The following is a 20,157-nucleotide window of genomic DNA, read 5'->3' as shown; positions in this document are numbered from 1 at the left end:
TTCATTAACTTTTAGATGGTAAAAAAGAATTATTAATGAGGGTAATGTTTCTAAGTGGCAAGGGATTCGGATCTAATCTAATCTAGAATCTGGGCGTTTATAAGAATGTAGAATGTGCATTTTAGCCACAAATGCGCGCACTTGCCCTCAAGAGATTGGGATAGTATTATTTATTAGGATTATCCCGTTTCCAAAGATTACTGCTTTAAAAACTGAAAACTGAGTCAAATCTGTCTTATTATGAAACTGTTAATTTAAATCGTTTTTTAAAATTAATGTTATTAATAGTTGTGAATTAATTGTATTGTTGTATTATTAGTTTTTGTTTTCTATTAGGAAGCTCAGCAGGCGATGATATCTCAAGAGACACCGCAGGTAGTAACAGTATCATTAGCTCCATCTCAGGAAAACCGTAAGTAACAATTGGCATTCAGAGTTATGTTATTTACAATGCTATTTAACTATATATTGTTGGTTCGGAGTTAGTATATCCTCTAGGCATGATGTTTAAAAAATGTAATGTATCTTCAAAGTTTACAAGAGATATAAACATAAAAAATATATGAAATAAATATTGTAGAAATAAGCTAATAAAAAGTAAAATAAATATTTTAAACATTTAAATTAGATATTTTGCCATGTAATCGCATTAAACAAAATTTATTTGAAACCTAATAAATTTATTTATTAGCTGGCATGATGAAAATAGAGTCACCACTAATGAGCAATGCTGCCCCGCAAACAGCGGAAGTTCCGGCGACTCCTACACCAACACCGTCGCAACAACCATCTACCTGCCCCCCAGTTGCCCAATCGACTGCCATTGCGCCTATTACTCCATCCACTCCAGCACAACCAACATCTTCCCCACCGGTGCAAACGTTACTTCCTACTACACCACAGCAGACTGTTGTTCTATCTGGAACAACAAATAGTACAGGTCAGCAACCTTTGATGGGAACTATACCAACACAGCAGCAACAACAACAAACACAAACAGCACATCCTCAACTACAACAGCCACCACAAACTCAAGGTACGCCACAAGAGATCCGTATCACCGTGTTGGGTGCTGTGGATGAACAGTCTCAGCAGCAAGTGCAACAGTCAGTACCGCAATTACCTCAGTCCCAACTTCAGCACCAACCACCACAACAACAACAACCACAACAGGTGCAGCAAACTGCTTTGCAGTCTCAACATACACCGACACCTACTCTAGCGTTACAACCACTACCTGCTGAAGAAGAAGTTAAATCTTCAGGGCCACCTAAGGCTATGGTTAAACCGCAAGTTTTGACACATGTTATCGAGGGATATGTCATTCATGAATGTAAGTAGTTATTCATTAAACGATTAGTCTACATTAAAAAAAAAACCACTCATTCAGGCAAGAAATTAGTTAAATGATTAATGCACTGGATTCTCATGCGAAGATCGTGGGGTCGAATCCAGCTGCCAGCTTATAATTTATTCTTCTTAGAAGCTTCTTTCTTACTGCTCACTTTCTGGAGAACGGCAGTGCTTCCGCTGCCATACTTTTTCTAGCTATAGTTCCTTCTTTTTCAGACTCTTCCTGTTCTGACAATCTCTTCTTCTGTATTTACATCTCCATATGATCCGAATGCTCTTCTTTCATCACTTTTTTTTTTTGTTATTACTTTATTTCCTTTTATGATTCAATATCCATAGCGCTGTTAGCTCCTGAAAATTTTATTCCTTAATAAGTTTAAATCAAATACAACTGAAGACTAAGAAAATAATGTGTGAAAAATGTAAATTCGGTCAGTTGGAAAATGAGAAAATAGTAACAGATCTTGGTAGATTAATTTTGATTTGGCTATGTGCATTCTTCTCATTAATATTTATATTTCTTAATAAATATAATAAATTTATTTGCTTATCTTACGAATTCTAGCATCCGAACCATTTCCAATCAATAGAGGATCGCTTCTTACAGAGATGGCGAAGACAGTTAAGTCAAAGACCAGCATCAAAGACAATAGCACAACGTTGGATGCTGACGAACCACCATGTAAGTCCAATTTAAGTATAGAAACGATGGCAGTGAGGATTTACTTCTTATATTTAATTAATTTATTTATTTTCAATAGTGTCCAACTATATACCACCTTTGTATTTTCGTTAGAAATATATTGTATTATTTTAGAAATTGGTCTTTGTTGAGGACGTCATACTGATGTGTCTGATGACCAAAGTTCAAATTTGAGTTCTTATTTACTTATTTGTTTATATCACCTGAAACAGCAACAATAATGTTTTGGCTAAAATCAATCAATTGGAATGTAACACTTTACGAATTGATTTTAATTTTTCGAGTTGTTATTGAAAACGGCTCTCTTAACAATTTTCTTTAAATATCGTATTCATACTGTGAATACATTAATATATCTCTTTTATATCTAAATGATGTTCCAGCAGAATTAATTTTACGAGTATTCTTGGGAAATTAGACTCTCCTTTGGGGAAGAGGGGAAACGTTAGGCTCGCCACTGAAATGCCTTTAAAAATATTTTACACTTCTGTCTTCTTTTAATGTTTATAAGAGCCTAATTTGTTGACTACTCCAATTTGAAGAGAATTAGTTGACCAGATCCGATAATTATTCTAATTTTGTATATGTTTATTCTATTCATCTATATTCCAGTGTTCACCACTACCATATGCCTCATTCTTTTAACTAAGAAAATATAGAAAATTCATTCTAATTGGTGGTGACTTAAGAGAATCACAGCCAAGAGAAAGTAGGCATGAGCGTTAATTAGTAAATTAGTGTTTGGAATCTATACGTTCTATCTTCCGTTTTGTTTCAGTAAAGAAAACCAACATTGAAACACCACCGTCGACAGCGGCAGCTGGACGCGGCCCGACCGGCACCTCAGTCAAACGAACCAAGTGTGAATCTTGTGCTGGCGATGACAAAAACAAGAAGAAGAAATTTTGCAATGTCTCTTGTCTCAACAGGTACAAAGTTTTCTTAATTAGAACAAATTAAGTATTTATTTTTTAATAATACAAAATTATTTTAATAACGAAAAATTAAGTCGCAAAGTTTTAAAATGTTTCGAATCAAAACTTTTTTAAAACTAATGATTTAATAATCATTTATTTTCGTTTCAGAGCTAATGGCGTCTCAGGAAAGAAGAAAGCAACGACGGAAGAGAAAGCAGATAAAACTCTGGACACTCCCCTCGCTCCGTACAATAAGAAAGAATGGGTTTGTTTCATAATTTATCTAATTTTTAAACCTATCTATTATTTAGAACCATTGCACGCCATAAACTCGATCTTGTTTTAAATTACCTTCCAAATTAGTAGTGCACTTTAGACAGGTTGAATTCCTCAGTCATTTTATTTATAAAAAATGGTTATGTTTGAATTTAATTAGTTTTTAAATATTATATTGGTCTTTTCAGGAAATGAATGCCGATACCAATGATTCTGCAACATCTGGAGGCTTGGAAAGTGCCAGTTCAGATACGGGTGATAATTCTGCTTCAGCTGCAGCTATCGAACAAGCGGAATTGGATAACCTGCCCAAAACAAATCCAGTCAAATGGACGGTACTATCAATTCGTTATTCCTTAATATTTGTATATGGACAAGTATTGTAGTTTTAAACATTATAAAAAATATTTAACAATCCTGTCCGAATCTGGAGTAATGGCCTATTTGATTCTTAATACTCTCAAGAATTTCGCTCCTCTCTCAATAAATTAACATTTCTCTGAATTGAATGTGACTCCTCGTGACTTTAATCTTTCTAGATTCTCTTATTGCGTTCCACCTCCGTTGCTTCATAGACCGTTACAACCCCTTTAATCTCTCAAGAATCGGGCATGCCCGCCACATAAAATGCTTTGGTGTTGAACTATTACATTAACAAATAGTAAACATCGGAAATTGTTTACTTTGTATTCCGGAGGTTACGGGGAATACGAACTTTATTATCACTTTTTCTTTATCTCGTTGTACATTAACTTGAACACAGCATTTCGTTATTCAGTGTTAAAGTATTCAGTATATCACTTATACTGACATTTAGTGTTTTTGATCCGTAATAAACACTAAATCAAATAGTTGAGAAATTGATTTCTATTCCTAATTTTAACTTTTCTTTGTAATAAAAATGAATTGTTTTTGTTTTATACATATGTAATATAAATTTCATTGTTCCTTTTTTAGCACGGTTGTTTGGGAACACAGAGATTTTTTAAAGTTGCGGAACATATCCCCAAATTTACCATAAGTGCACGCATTTTTTTACACGATTTTTTGTTTTGCACAGTTTTCTAAGGAACGCCTCTTCCTTGTAAAAAAAAGAGTTGGGTTTACTTAACTTTTTGAACTAAAAGTTTTGTTATGGAGATTTTTTGAACCTTCTGGATAGTTCTATTTATAGTTTCACAGCCCTATTACGAACAATATTTACACATCATAATATTTAGGAATATGTTCGCCCTATGTATAGTTTGCTTTTATATCGTGCAATATATATATATATTTTATAATACATATGCAATATATTTTATAATGCCAAAGTAGTGGTGTTTTCCAACGTTACGCTTTTTCATGCGGTTTTTGAGGATCAACCTTTATACAACTGCCCTACCGGACAGTTTTAATTAGCCGGTCTCTCTGTTCTCTAGTGAGAATTCTTCTTCTTAAAAATTTAGGTTGAAACGTTAACATGCACGTTTGAAGTATCCCTCATCACATTAGTAACATTGAACTCAGCCGACACTATCGCAGCTGACCGTGGATTTAGATGGAAGTAACTTATTCTCATGGTCCATCTTATACTCGTTGCAGAACAATAGAAATGGAACCCTATTGGGGCCTGTACCTTCTTACGGACTTCTCTCACTCAAAATTTATTTGCCTAATTTTCTGTGAATTCTTTTATCAGGTAGCTGATGTTTGTGATTTTATTCGTAAACTTCCCGGATGTTGTGATTATGTGGAAGACTTTGCAATACAAGAAATAGATGGGCAGGCGTTATTGCTGTTGAAAGAAGATCATTTAATGTCGGCCATGTCTATGAAACTTGGGCCAGCGTTAAAGATATGTGCGAGGATAGATACGTTGAGAAATATCGCCGAAGGTGGTGGAAGCGGCGGGCAGCAGCCTACAGCGGCCGCCGGAGGACAGACCGTTGGAGGGGGACAGCCGCAGTTGCCTGCTCCGGAAAAATAAGTTTGTTCGTAAATAACGGAAGGATGAGAATGGTGAGGACAAGACACTTGAAAATGAGGTCTAATTAATATGAAAATATTAAAACCAATAATTTCACAGCATGTTTTTGCGAAATTTCACATATTTTTTTATAACTGGCCATTTAAGCAATCAATTTTAATCGTTAATTATTAATTTTGAACGGAAATAAATACTTCCATATTGGTGGCAAACATTTAATATTTATTTTAAATGACTAGAATTCAAAGTCTTTGTGTATTAACTGTGTACGTATTCTTTGTGGATTGCAACTAAAATTTGTGCTATTTAAGAAAATTTCAATTACAGAATTTATACTCAGATTATTTAGAATGAGAGAGATAAATAAGAATTTGAATGGCCAAACTGCTTGTTGCTTATTAATATTTTGTATAATATATTAAAAGTATGGGAGGAGCATACTATTGAAGAAGTCTATTGCAAGCAAAACGATTTTTCGTTTGCAAAGAAAGACTTTGGGCAAGATGATTTTGTTTTCCTAACAAACTCGAACCACTAGGAGAGTAGTTTTCCACTTATTTTCAAGAGTTTCCTTCAGCTAATAGACCACTCGGCGACGCTTCATTCTCCACTATTAGATTAGCTTTGTAAATGGTTGGGTAAGTCCACTGCGATCTATTTTACTCATTATTACTGTTTGGGCGTTGAAGTAACTTTTCGTTGCTTATATTTTTCAAAATATAGTAGCAGCATGCTAATAAAGAAGTCTGATTTGTTTTTTTTTTTTTTTTGTAAAGTGTGTATCAATTGGTGTGGTAATGAGTCCGAAAATTCGCTAAATCTAGAGTACTGCATATCAACTATCTCTAGGTCTTATGTGCATGTAGGAGGTCCCTACATGACTAGTGGGATATCAGTATATTTGCAGGGATACCCACAGGTCCGCTGAAGTTACTAATGAAGTGTTTTGTCCATATCACAACTATGTAGGTTTTATAATAATTTTTCGTTGTTCTTAGATTTAGCTGCATCTTTTCCTAAAGTAGACGCAATCTTGCTTCTCAGTATAGCTGATCTTCCTCTTTTATTGTTTTTCTTCTAAGTGAACACCTTAATGATTGTGTTAATTTTTGTTGCTTCACGTTTGAGAGTAAATAAGGTTTTAATACGAGCTTTTTGAAAGCCGAGGACCATTCTTATTCTGTACAAAAAAGTAACCAGACTTTTTATTTTCAAATAAAGTTGCGTTAACAGTAAAGCAACGCATAATTGAAACAAAAAAATTCACCTGGTTTTTCAAGTTATTTTTTTATTCCAACAAAAAGTAGAACATACAAAGCTGAGGTATTAATGGCATTGAATTTTTAGGTAGGTGAAATCTCGCAAAACTGTATTAAATTTCTTATATAAAAACAAAAATGTGTGCAATAAATTAAATCGCCTCTTTTGTGTATTTCGAAATCTGAAAAAAAAAAAAAAAAAAAAAATAGACATTTTTCCTCTTTGTATATTTCTAAAACAAAATGTATATATTTGTATACCAGATGTAAATAATTATTAATTGTATATAAGTCATTTACGTCACTCTATAATTTCTTTTCTTATATTTACTAGTATTTGTTGCAGTATAATAATTTTATATATAGAATATATATATATGCGTGTGTGTATGTGTTTATTTGTATGTATGTAATGTATAAAAATAAAGGAGTAATGTTTGCTCAATGTGTAAATAAATAAGTGAAAAAAGTGACGTTTTAAATATCTATGAATGATAAAATTTATAAAAATTAAATTTATAAAAAAGCTGCGTATTTTAGGCGCTTTGTATCTATGTAAGTATGATCTTTGGACCGTGTGATATAAAGTTTTGATTTTTTTAAGAAAAATACATAATATAGCTATTTATATTTGTCGTTTTATTGTGTAAATGTGTTGCCAAACACCGCCAATAACTTACAGCCTACAGTAAATGTTCATAAAAGTGACTTATAAAAACTTAAATCTGATAAATTTGTCAACGAAGTAGCTGTTGATTACAAGAGACTGGAGAAACTTCTACTGAGAATGTTGTGACCTGGGATTCCAAATTGGCAATGCGGAGGTAGATAGGGTGGGTGGCCAAATTAGCCATGTCATGTGTTTTTTTCTTTATTAGTTCAGATTTAGTCTTCGGACACATTTCCGTTTCGCTTCAAACAATCTAAGGCTTCCTAATAATCAATCATATCTGAATGAGTTCAGTATGTACTTTTTATTCATGTGAATGTCAATAAAACAATCGATCGACCTGATAATTCCGTTTGTCACGGTCATCTCAGACAATTATTGGATCCTTTCTAGGGCATTGTGGATTATCAGGTTTTTAATAATGCCAAAACCCAGCCTCTCAAAAATAACACCTCTGTTTACATCCCATCCGTTTCGGACCCCGCTGGATCCATCTTCAGGCTACATACTTAATAAACCATTGGAAGTTGTTTTAAAGAGAAGGGTGAAAGGTTAATGCAATTAATTCAAGGATAGATTTAAGAAACCAAAGTGACTGAAGTAAATCGAAAATATTTACCTTACCGTACAAAAGTGATAAACTGTACGAACATGATAAATTATTAGAGTTACAGATTAAAGTTGAATTTGAAACATCAAACACCAGCAATCTAATTCGTGATGCAACACCGAAAGTACACCGGCACGATTACCCTCTTAACTTCAGTACTCACTGAGTTGAGTCCTGAGCTGACTTTTTGTTTCTCCTCGTAAAACCCCTTTCAAGAATTCCTATATATTTTGCTTGAAGGACCTTGTGGAGTAGAACAATAACAAAAATATATATTTTTTTCTACATTTCTTTATTTCTTCTCAGCTGTTTCTACCTCTCTTTTCCAGAAACAAACATTAAAAACTCAAAAACATTTACAAAAAGCGAGCTAATTTTAATTGAGTATTTATTGAAATAAATCCAAAACTTACTGTCCCTCAGGTAGCCTTTAATAGAACAGTTTCAAAACTATATACTTCATTCACCGTTTTATTAACTTACTATTACTAATATGATATTAGTAACAAGAAGCGCTGTGTGTGGGGGTCCGATTCTGCAGTTTAACTCGGAACCATTAACGAAGATGGGTGAGCCCACTCCGATAAGACAGTAAAGATCTCTGAAACTGGATCAATCACTCCCTTCAGGGAACTATTCACTACGTCTATTACGAAGTGACTCAACACGTTCAGAATGTGATCTGTGAGGAGCCATTGGAGATGTGGTCACTTAATCAAGGTGAGGATAGAAGGAGATTTGGAAATGTAACCCTAAAACCAAAGAACTGCTGAAACACCAAAACATTTTAATGTTAAGAACTAATTTAATCCTTCAAAATCGCGATAAAATACCAAACCAGGGTTTCATATGAAGCAGGACGAGTACAAGAATAAAAATACTATAATTACTTATAATTGATTTAATTTTGTATAGAACAGTGCCACAGTTTGAAATGATGTTATTTACAAGGTCAAAATAACCATGTACACTCTTCAAAGTTATAAATACTATAAGCTGGACGACTTCCAACGATAGCTGGAGAAGTCATTGTTAATAATAATCATATATAAAAGATATTAAATGAAATTACTTACAATTCATATCGACTTTTACAACTGTGCGGCCTTACGGTATATATAAATATATATATTTACATTAATTTCGTAAATAATATTAACATCGAACATATATTTACTTTTGTAATTTAATTAATTGCCAAATTGTTAACCCCTCAAAGCCACTGATGTAAGCAGCATGAGTTCGAACATTAGAAAATCATTTTAAAAGAATTAATAATAAAAGACACTAAAACGACTGTTTTAGAAGAATGGGTTACTTTTCGTTTGGCTTTGATGTCTTTTGACTAGTATTTGTGAATGAAATAGAGTTATACCTTACCTTCATACTCTCACAATGGATTGTACACACAATTATATCCTTATGTGGCCGACAAAATAGTAATAACTCTTCACTAGTCATCAATCTTATTTCTAACTACACGTTTTGATATTAGCACAATTTGTTTCCAAAGCTGTCAAGTTAACAATTCCAACATTCTAACCCAATCATACTATCACGGGTGACTCTGAAATATTTTTTTATTCTACCCTTAATAATAAAATGACTTTATTCCTTGCTCCATTTTTTTTTTTTAAATTTTTTTAAATGAATATATACAAGTTTAGAAATTAGTAAGTAGCGAACTGTCAATTTATCTACTGAGCTGGATGAAGAGGCGACATCGCTACAGCTACTCCTGTTTCCAAATTTTTCAAAAGTTGAGCCAGCCAATGTTTAGTAGATTTATCCTCCTGAAGACAAGTTGAAAATGTTGAATCACGCAATTGATCTGGTAGGCATTGACGTAAAGCTTCTCTAGCCCTTTTGAAAGAAAAATGTAGAGTAAGTTGAGCTAATAATAAAATATATATATACGTACATACATCATAATGTATGTATATATATATTTTATTGTTAGCTCAATATATATATACATACATACATACATTGACGGCAGTTGCAAAATAAGTAGACAAACTAATATATTGTATATATTAGTTTGTCTACTTATTTTGCAACTGCCGTCAATTACAATAATCTAAAAAGATGAGAGATAAGGGCAGCGCCAATACACATACACGTATATATATGTAAATACATATTCGCGCACATGCATGTGCGCCAAGAGACGTGAGTGGAGTGAATGACAACCATCCAATGATGGAAGCCGTTAGTTGGCCAAGTCGTCAAGCTTACGCCGCAACCATCCAAGGAGATCGGCGATACGAATTGAGATAGTCGCGTGGCCTCCGCCGCTTTAGTCTGCGATGTGGATTTGAAGGAAGGTGGACATGTTGTGGGTCAGAGGGTTGTAATGACTGTGCAGATTTGAGTGGAGTTTTGTGTATCGTGGTTGGGCTATTTCGGAAACGAGTGGAATATTTAGATCAGAGTGTATTGTATGACTGGAGACGTAGAAGGGAACATAACTATTGTTCTTAGAACTTTAGACAGTAGAATTTGAAGCCGGTTGATGTTCGATTTTTTGACACTTCCTTAGAGTTGTATTCCGTCCGACCATATTGGGGCAAGTAGGGCGGTGTAATAGTTTTCTTTTGTTCATCAGAGTCAGTTTAGAACGTTGGTCGAGTAGTCTTTTTAATATTTTGTACCTCAGATTGAGGTCAATTCGTTTGAATCTCGTGTGTGGGTTCCATGTTAGTCGTTTGTCAAGGTGTAGTCCGAGACATTGCACTTGGTTAGTAATTGGTACTGAAGTGTTGTGGAATTAAAGAGGAAGGAAAGTTTTCTTTTAAGAGTAGTTTTTAGATTTTAATACATTCACTTTGATTTTCCACTTTTTAAACTAAGGCTCGAGAAGATTTCGGTGTGTTTGGAGTGCATAACTTGCTTTTATATGATCTAGATGAGGCACAGAATTGCAGTATCGTCGGCAAAAGTGAAAGTAAGTGTAGTCGGATGAGTTGGTAAGTCGGCAGTTAGAGAATATAAAGTAAGGGGCCAGAATGCTTGCTTGTGGAACTCCAGCGAGTATTGGAAGGATAAGAGAAGAAGAAGAACCTTATAAAATATAATTAATTAGTAGAAGATAGAATCCCATATTTTATCTTTATTATTCGAACCATGTGTTTCCAATTAGACTTGAAAGTGTACTTAGGTAACTCTAAGCTTTTTAGGACTGAGATGAGAAATATTGAAATAAATAATCAATATTGAAATATTGTGATTTTGAATATTTTTTTTTTTCATACTTCTTTAATAAATATAGTGCGCAGAAATCAATTTCTGATAGATATGATAAAAATACAAATTATTAATGCTAAAAGCAAAGTAGACATTGACAATATAAATTATTTTGGCACTCACCTAGGATTGTCAGAGAGGCGAAGGTAGCAACGTACAACATGTTTCAAAAGTCTCGCAGAAGGATCCTTAACCAGGGAAAGTACCATCTTCCCCTAAAATTTTGTTTCTTTAGGAAAGTGGCGAAGAATAAATATTAAGTGTTTCAAGCACGACATAGTAACATTAAATTATTTAAGCACTATTCAATAATTAATGTAAAATTATTCAAAGTATAAAAGAGCAATTAAAAAAAAGGAAAAGGGTTTTTAGATTACATAAAAAAATTTTGTATGAGAGATAGTGTTTCTTGAAGCATAAACACAACTACTTCACTTGAATTTTCTGTGAGAGCCTGAGGTAAGGAGCTTATGAATGTAGTTATTACATGCACCTTTGAAGAAATAAAAATAAGAATAACAAATACAATAACACTTACTAGAATCATGGCGACGTGACTGAATCTGTCATATGTTTGACAGATATAGTTAAGTCCGGAGTCATCTAAAAGTATTTTCTGAAGAATGAAAGTTGCCACAGTCTTCGATAATTCAGAACCCGATTCCATAATTCTGAGGCAAAGAGGAATAATTTCCGTGGTAAGAAGAAAAGTAATAACTTCCTGCTCGTCAGTCTGAAACATGTTTAAACATATCATAACTTTCTCTTACTTCTGGTAAAGAAATTACTGCGAATACTTTTGACACCGAAATAGCTATAAAGCTTTAAAAATAAGTCGTTTCTAAATGACTACATGTGTGAGTACATTAGTGTTCGTAAGAGTGTGTTTGTGTGGGAATACAAGCTCAAATAGAAAAAATAGGATGAAACCCAAAATCTGTACATCTTTCGATGTACTTTCATAAGACCAGACGGAAAGTTAATGGTAAAAATCCCTCCTCCGGAAGTTCAATTTTTATTAAAGGCTGTCTGGATAAATTCTGCAACGATTTTCTATAAAGTTAGCATTCATTGCACACACATAGATCGCAAACTTCTATTTTCAACATTTCTCATGAAATTGGAATAAGGAAAGTTCTGGGAAATGAGTTTTCGCTTCTCTCTAAAGTGGTTTCACGTTAATGTATGGCTCTATCTTTCATAAATTATTATCAAGGAGAGTTAAATGTTGGTTCAAACAGCACGTCTGAAGTAAATTCGCCTACCAGAAAAGTTCACTTAAATGAACGAATATTTATTTTTGTTTTTTCTCGAAAATGTTTGTTTTACCCTCGAAAATGTGAAAAACGGTTCAAAACCATTAAAAACGATTTTGAAAATAGAAAAATAATAACTAATATACAGTTTAAAATGTTAAGTATAAGGGTTGATTAAACGCCAAAAGGTACACAAATCAGCGAGTACCCAACATTTCATTAATACTTCATTAATATTTAAGTAATTTTACTGCATTAATTTTCATTAATAAGTTATTTTTTAGAATTTATTAGATATCACAGACCCTTATGCTGGCCATTTTCGTCTACAAAATATATGTTCAAGTAGCACTGTAGATTGACTGTAATATCTAGTTATTTATAATAATCGAACTATTAATTACAGGTTAAAAAGAAAAAAAAATATGAGGCTAAAAAATTCAAAACTTTTTTTTTATAAAAAACTTACATTAATGATTTTATTTTATTTATTTATTTTCATTTTTAAACAAAAATCGTCGGTTTAAGTTCATTCTTCGATTAAAGCAATTGTTATTTTATGAAGTAGTCAAACGTTTATAATAATAGGTAATAATTATCTGGCTTTATCGCAAATAATATAGTTTTCTTCAATTACATTCTCCATCTAGGTGTTCTTCCCACAATGTTGTATATATGTAATATAAAGTAAATAAGATATGCATATATTTATATATTTATATTTAGGACAGCTAATTATTCCAGTATTTTACTATAAGTAAAATTAGGGGGACTAAATTAAATTACAATAGAGAAATGAATAATTATTGTTTAATAATCTACTTGTTATTAACTGTGTGTTAATTGTGCTCACGAATTTTTCGGTAAGACGAATTCAAGACAGTAGCCTACTCTAACTTTATCTTTACTTTAACATGCATGTACGTATATGTGATTTATCATCATTATAACAAAAAAATAATATAAATGAAGTGGCCAGCATAAGGGTCTGTGATATCTAATAAATTCTAAAAAATAACTTATTAATGAAAATTAATGCAGTAAAATTACTTAAATATTAATGAAGTATTAATGAAATGTTGGGTACTCGCTGATTTGTGTACCTTTTGGCGTTTAATCAACCCTTATACTTAACATTTTAAACTGTAAGTTTTTGTTAAGGAGATTTTTGTACCTTTTGGATAGATTTTCCTTTTTGTCTATTTTACAAAGTTACATATCTGCTTTACAGATTTTTTTAAAATTTGGAATAAGCAATTCTATCATTATAACCTGATAAGGTGTTAACTACCACTGGAGAGATCTTTTTAAAGAATGATTGTAGTTGCGGCTCCCAAACCATCCTCAATAACAATTTTTTTGAGAAAGCGTTTTGAATAACATAGGAAGGTATTTGTACGTAAATAGCAAAATTAAACTGCGATTTCAGTACTTCCTTTTAAGAGGAGTAAGAAAAATAAACTAGGATTGCAGTACTTCTCCCTAAAAGGCAAAGAGGCAAAGATTTTTTAATCGAACAATTTATTGATTTAAATCGGTTCACTCATTGATAATTTAAACGATTGCAGTACTTCCTCTTAGTAGGAGCAAGAGAATCAGCAACGTAGAGGAGCTATAACCACTTATTCGAGCTGAATTTTATCAAAATCGGACTAAGCGTTATAGAAATATTGGTAATAATAGTTTTAGAAAGGGCCTTATTTGGGTGGGGCAAACTCCCCTCCTTATGAGGCACGGTGCCGAGACTTTTAAAGTGCAAATCTGTATAAAATTTCGATTCGAATGACACTTCATTCATAAAAATCGGTTCACGTGTCGATAATTTGAAACGATTGCTATACTTCCCCTTAACAAGTGTAAGAGCTGATCGCCGCATTAATGTTACGTAGGGGAGCCCTAACTCTATCACCCTACCAAATTTTATCAAAATCGGGCCAAGATTTACAGAGTAATTAGTAATAATAATTTTGGAGGGGGCCTTACATAAAGGGGGCTAACTCCTCTCCCATTCGATGTACAGCGTTCGGACCCCCAAAAGGCACATCTACATAAAATACTGAATCGAATGACACCTCATTCATGAAAATCGGTTCACGCGTTTAGGCGCTACGTTGTTTACAAAAAAGGTAACAACAAGAACAACAACAACAACAACAACAAGAACAAGAACAAGAACATTTTTTGAAAAAGCCGTTTTTGCTCATTTTCGGCAACTTTTTTCTCGAAACCTATTAGATCTGGGTGGTTGCAAAAAAAATTACAGTTATAAAGGAGGGTTTGGAGTAAGATTTAAAGAAAATTTGGGAATTTTATCTTTTATAGAAAAAGAGAAAAAAATTGTCAAAGTTGGGTGTTTTTCAACGTTACGCTTTTTCGTGCAGTTTTTGATGGTCAACCCTTATACAACTGTCCTACCGGACAGTTTTAATTAGACTAGAGGCAATATGCAAAACATTTTTTGTGGTAAAAAATAACTGGCGAGGTTTTTTCCTACTAGAACTGCAAGGTTGTAATAAGCCTCTTTTCTTCGGAGTAAGATTGATCACAGGATCCCCTGTGCATTCTATGTCAGGAAAAAAGGAAATAGCCTCCATGTTTTCCGGGGTGCCAATCACTAGGTTGCTTATGAGATCTTTATAAGCGTAATAATGAGACCAGAAGAGATCGTGCGCCAAAAACAGCTAGTTAGTAAAACGCTGGGCTTCGAAATGAGATGAACCTTTCACGGAGAATTGAACGATGTCTATTTCTCTGCAGTGAAATGGGAACCTGAACCCGCATAGCACCCAAGCAATAAAAAAAAAAGTCGTCGAATGATCGTTACACCATATACATTTCTTAATAGCAACAAACAAGTTTGTAATATTGTAATAACTGGGATAATTATGAAAGATATGCTTACCTTAACTAAGGCGCCAATTACACCCAAAGATGTAAGTCGAAGGTATTCGAATGGCCTTGTCTTGCTTACAGTGTGTAAAAACGGATAAAGGAAAAGAGGGATATGAGCCTGAAGAAAAGCACTCCTCGTCTCGGGGTGAGAAGCAACACACTGTAGCAACGCTAAGGCATTACAAACCCTGCAAATGTAACACAAATAGCGTCTTAAAAACTATGATAGAAAAATAAGTAAAAAATTCAACACTAAAACCAGCGAAAGTCAGTAATATTCAATGAAATGCGCTAGGAAAGGTGAGCAATGTTTTTACTATTATTGCTCACATCAGAATCTTTCCTTCATTACTCAAGAGCGAACTTCTGAAACATAGTTAAGGCCACATGTCTACTAGCAGTGTCTCTTGCAAGGAGAGGGCCGCCCTCACGCCTTTTCTCATGTAATATGATTCCACCTTTCTTCGACAAATGTTTAATTAATAAAAGAAGGCCACGTTGAGCCTAATACTGCTCAAACGGTCCCAAAATATTTCATAGGCGGTTCCACACTAACTGGGCAATGCAATGAAATGTAACGGATCCCACTGATTATCAGATTTTATCCATGAGGAAGCAAACAAGTAGTAGAATAGTGACTTTTTAATCTTATTTAAATAGTTACAGCAACCCACAATCGCCTTGCAAGCCCTTTAAAGTACAATTTGAAAGTATGCTTGGAAGTCTAATATTAAATGAGTTGCTAAAATTAAAAGTTTGAAGAAGATGGTACCGGATGGACCTGTACCCTGTTCCTTTTGTTTTTTGGTTTAATGTTAACAATTTCTTCTAAATCAATCACCAATCAATTTGATGTCTGTAAACTTTTTGTTCGCTAAGTACTTACATAAAATTATCAGTTTTATTAAAACTTTTTTATAAAAATTGATTTTAGAATGGCTCTGGAGAAGAAATAATTGAAATTCACTCTTGAATCCATTTCTGTATTTTTTACGGTTTTACATTCTGCTGAAAGTCCAAGTTTGCAAAACTTTGTCACTTAAATAGTTGGAAATTTTGATAAGACTTGACGGTTTTACGTCCGCCTTTTTTAATTAAAAATGTAGATATTTGTTCTCCATGTTTTACGTGAAATAAAATTCTTGTACCCTTCGAATATTCGAGTGAATTTCCCTGACGAGAATAGAGTGATAAAACAGAGTTATTTTTACCTATTAGACTGATGAGCAGTAAGCGTGGCTGGGTTAATTACTGGATAAATGTTAATGATTTCTTGCAACAAAGCTGCAGTAGTTCCAAATGAATGCCATAACATTGGCGCCAAGTCTGGTACAACTTCCCTCTTCTTACTAAGCAGAAAAAACAAACTCAGAATATTATTACCATTGTTTTGTGCGTTGAATTCTATTGTCATATGCGCTAGAATAAATTTCCTATTTAGCAGTAAATTTTAGAAACAAACCATTACTTTCTATTACTGAAACAAATATTTCTACGGTATGGAAGAGGAACTTATATTAAACAAAAATATTTTAATACAGAAAACCAACCTGAGTTGCAACAAAGCATTTTCTCTTGTAGCCGGGTTGGACAGTTCGGACACCCATTGATATATTCCTTCCCGATCAACACTAGGATTCTGCAAAGGCGGACTTGGTTGGGCGCACATAATATGCTAAAAACAAATTACAGTGCCACTGTTTTCTAACGAAAACAAAGATATATTTCTGTTTTTAATGTACTAAAAGAATAAATACCATACTACAGATGGCTAAATGCAGATCTATGCGTCAACCTCACTTATAAAAAAAAAAAAAAACTACGGTAGGGTAATTACTACGCTCATCGTCAAAACAGCATACACCAGACACCATAGGTAACCTCTTCTATATGTTTACATTTGTACGACAGTGCATTCATCAGAAGCTTCTGAAAATTCTCACAGCTCTACAGATTCCTATTTTTACATAAGGAACGTTTAAATGAGGTGAATTAAGAATAATAAAAAAAAGTAAACTGATTCAGGAAGCTATTCCTTTATTAATCGTAACCTTGATTGGCCAGTTAAGACGTTCTTACTTTTGAGTCAAAGCTATCCAAAATGATTCAGCGGCTAATCTATTTTTTTTCTAATTTTCTCCAGATATCTCATATAAATTCTTACTTGTTGCTTTTCCCAACATAGTTCACCGTATTTGCGGATCGTCGTCTAGGAACCCGACGTGAATGGGCCCCTCCCCAACTTAACTGGGCTTTTCCTACTCTAGGAGGATGCTATGAACTAATATTTTCGTTACTACTTTCTTAAAGCTGGCGCAAAGGAGAAACTGTTCTTCTGAAAGCTCTTACATGAAAGCTTCCATAATGTTCCGTCTTACCGATTTATTTGCGAGATTAAATGAGAAGCAGAAGACATCACAACTCCTCTCACACGAAAGCATCAGCCAAATATGTGTCCAAGGCTGGCAGAGCATTAAATGATTATTATCCCGTCTAATAGAATGAAAACAGCTGATTAATTAGAAATAATGCTGAGTCATATTCTATTTGATGACTCTAGCTAAACCCTGCTTCAGCGTTAATTTGCTGTTTTATTTTCCGAATTGTCTTTGAGCAATACTCAGCATCCTGACTTCACACTCAACGTTGCTTAAAAAAAAAATATTACTGTGAAAGGAACAAAGCTTGTGTGTGGCGATGTTTTTACAAACGCTACTTAAGAAATTTGATAAATTCAAGAAAAGGACAGCTTCACTGTATAGCCCTTACCATTTGGAATGCGTAAAAACTAGCCAGAAGTTTATATACATAAACAAGGAAAGAGAGCACTGTTAATGAAGTACAAGAAGACAATGCCAAGTCTTAAAAGAGAGTGAGCCTTTCATTCAGGCCACAAAAAAGATCTAGTGATACACTCCCAGACATACATGGACCATGCATCACGTCTGCAAGGGATCAATCTTAGCATACTACCAAGCTCTGAAGTACCAGATTGGAAGCTAACGACGCATTTAGTTATTACCGATATATTTTCTGTTACATTTTCCCCGTCATAAATAATTTAAGTTAATATAATAAATTTAAAATAATTCTTAAGATAAAAAAAAAGACAAAATGTTGAGAATTCGTAATGGTACACACTTATTTATTCCTGTTGAAATAGCTTCTTATAATTTACATGTCCTATGACCTTCTTTTCCGCCAATGTTTGCACTCAAATTTGAATCAACGAAATGCAAAGAATTATTGATATTAAGAAGATATCATGATATCATCTTCTGAGGATGTAGGAATCATCATAATCGTAGTCCTACCAAAATTCGTTATTTTTACCAATTCAAATTTCTATTCAAACACTTCTTTCATAATGTCAACATCCCTGAAAAATAACTTATTCTTTTTTTATATGTTAAAATACTACTTGACAATACTTGATGAAACACAATGAAAAGTGAACATAATATTAGTGTACCCCAAGAAAGCTTCAAAAAGCAAAGAGATAGTTTGTCTCCGGAAAATCTGTTTTTGGGAACCTCTAGTACGGAACTGCCACAAAAATGATTGCTTCACTTACATCAAATTTAACATAACTTTTTTATCCGTAATCCTCACAGATAATTTGCATCTAATTGTAGCCACTAAGCACAGTTAACAAATAAATTAAGGCTTACTTTATTTCACAACTTGTAATTATTAGTGAACATTTACACCTTTGTTGATTTCAACTTTCACTACGGGCACAATTACAATTTCAACAATTTATGGTTTTATTTAAATGGTTTGTATTAATATTTATTACATTAGGACCTATAAAAGTGGCTTAATATTTAATAATTTTTTTTTAGCTCCTCTTTCGGAAAATTTTACGGTTATCATATTTTCTGAACAAATAATGTAATAGTTTTTTACTTAAATTCCAATTACCTTATGTATTAAACACTCCATTATATACCCTATTATATTATTCTGGTTGCTGCAACAAAAAAAAATCCTAACTAACCGTCCTGGAAAAAGTGAGATCTCTTGATGGGTGATTGAAAAATTATAAAAAGACCTTTTTTCAAAAACGACCACAATAAAAATACATGCGTAATAATCGGATTGCCATATTACGCTGCCTACCTGACGAGTTAATGTTTGCACATGATGATGTATACAACGCTAAATTTATTAATGGCATAAAAGTTATTCTAAAACAATGTTTGATTCTCAACCGTTTTCAAGTAAAAAGTGACACCAAAAATATATGTTATTTCCCTTCTTATAACTCTCCAAATTCATTCTTTTATTTTTATTTTTTTAAATAAAATGGAACATCTAACCCTTAATATACAGTGAAAGCACAGCATATATGTAGGTTTTAAGCGCATTTATTTTAAAGCATGTTTTAAGAAATTTGGCAGCTTTCTCTCAAGGAACCGGGATAATAGTGCAGAACAATTGATTCAAAAGCTGAAAATTTCTACTTTTGTAAATGTTTGGCTCCAAAATGATATACCAGACAAAATAACATCATCTTATTGAACATTTAATATTCTTTCAATAAGTACAATTAATTTTGTGTTAGCTGTAGCTCTCTAAAAGGTAAGACCTTTTTTATTCTGAAATGATAAAAAGATCGTTTTTCGGAAACGACCTCGGTAAATAATTTTTTTTTGTAAAAATTTGTAAGCTAAATGGAAATATCTGACAGTAGAACTTCTTGTCCAACTGAAAACTAAATTACGCAATGATGAAAAAAAAATCTTAAAATTAATATTACTACTTTTTCAATCGTGTGAGATGTACAGAGATCAAAACTTTTAACCCAGGGTAGTAATATTTCAAAATTAAGGTCAAATTAGGATTTAGTTAAAAAAATATTAAGAGATACTGCTTGTAATACTAAAACAAATGACTTTTCCGTTTTGTACATATATATCACCTTATCTTATTAATTAATCTATTTTTTAATATTGACCTAGAAATGTTTTTTACAGTTTACATTTTAAATAAAATAAATCATT

The 20,157-nt window shown here is 33.0% G+C and overlaps 2 protein-coding genes across 10 annotated transcripts in view; one reads left to right on the top strand and one right to left on the bottom strand.

Moving 5' to 3' along the window:
• Positions 1-6,542, top strand: part of LOC141448810 (uncharacterized) — a 50,911-nt gene extending 44,369 nt beyond the window's left edge. For all 8 annotated transcript variants that reach the window (XM_074117496.1, XM_074117495.1, XM_074117493.1 and 5 more), the window contains exons 16-22: positions 337-412; positions 692-1,333; positions 1,919-2,035; positions 2,835-2,985; positions 3,142-3,238; positions 3,438-3,584; positions 4,931-6,542. In XM_074117496.1, the coding sequence (XP_073973597.1) occupies positions 337-412; positions 692-1,333; positions 1,919-2,035; positions 2,835-2,985; positions 3,142-3,238; positions 3,438-3,584; positions 4,931-5,218 (1,518 nt within the window). In that variant the 3' untranslated portion in view covers positions 5,219-6,542. The remainder of the gene's footprint in view (positions 1-336; positions 413-691; positions 1,334-1,918; positions 2,036-2,834; positions 2,986-3,141; positions 3,239-3,437; positions 3,585-4,930) is intronic.
• Positions 6,543-9,302: 2,760 nt separating this feature from the next.
• Rcd-1 (Required for cell differentiation 1) lies at positions 9,303-17,047 on the bottom strand. 2 transcript variants are annotated; one of them, XM_074117520.1, is made up of 7 exons: positions 16,909-17,047; positions 16,702-16,826; positions 16,363-16,500; positions 15,162-15,339; positions 11,542-11,736; positions 11,127-11,218; positions 9,303-9,620 (listed from the first exon to the last, which is right to left on the bottom strand). In XM_074117520.1, the coding sequence occupies exons 1-7, from the start codon at positions 16,909-16,911 to the stop codon at positions 9,455-9,457; spliced, it is 897 nt and encodes a 298-aa protein (XP_073973621.1). In that variant the 5' UTR covers positions 16,912-17,047; the 3' UTR covers positions 9,303-9,454. The 2 variants fall into 2 exon arrangements, with proteins under 2 accessions (XP_073973621.1, XP_073973622.1); XM_074117521.1 differs by having other exon boundaries at positions 16,702-16,968.
• Between the last annotated feature and the right edge of the window lie 3,110 nt (positions 17,048-20,157).

The sequence above is a fragment of the Rhodnius prolixus genome, unplaced genomic scaffold (assembly GCF_049639745.1).
Source record: "Rhodnius prolixus isolate KJV_2025 unplaced genomic scaffold, Rpr scaffold_2, whole genome shotgun sequence".
Lineage (NCBI taxonomy): Eukaryota > Metazoa > Arthropoda > Insecta > Hemiptera > Reduviidae > Rhodnius > Rhodnius prolixus.
The sequence above is the reverse complement of the archived record's forward strand: the minus strand, read 5'-3'. Positions and strand labels throughout refer to the sequence as shown.

What these genes read in the sequence shown, in the direction of transcription:
- Rcd-1 (XM_074117520.1), bottom strand. An exon ending in AATGCTTTGTTGCAACTCAG is followed by an intron (nt 16,501 to 16,701) that starts GTTGGTTTTCTG and finishes TTTTCTGCTTAG; the next exon opens with TAAGAAGAGGGAAGTTGTAC. An exon ending in GTCACGTCGCCATGATTCTA is followed by an intron (nt 11,219 to 11,541) that starts GTAAGTGTTATT and finishes ACAAAATTTTAG; the next exon opens with GGGAAGATGGTACTTTCCCT.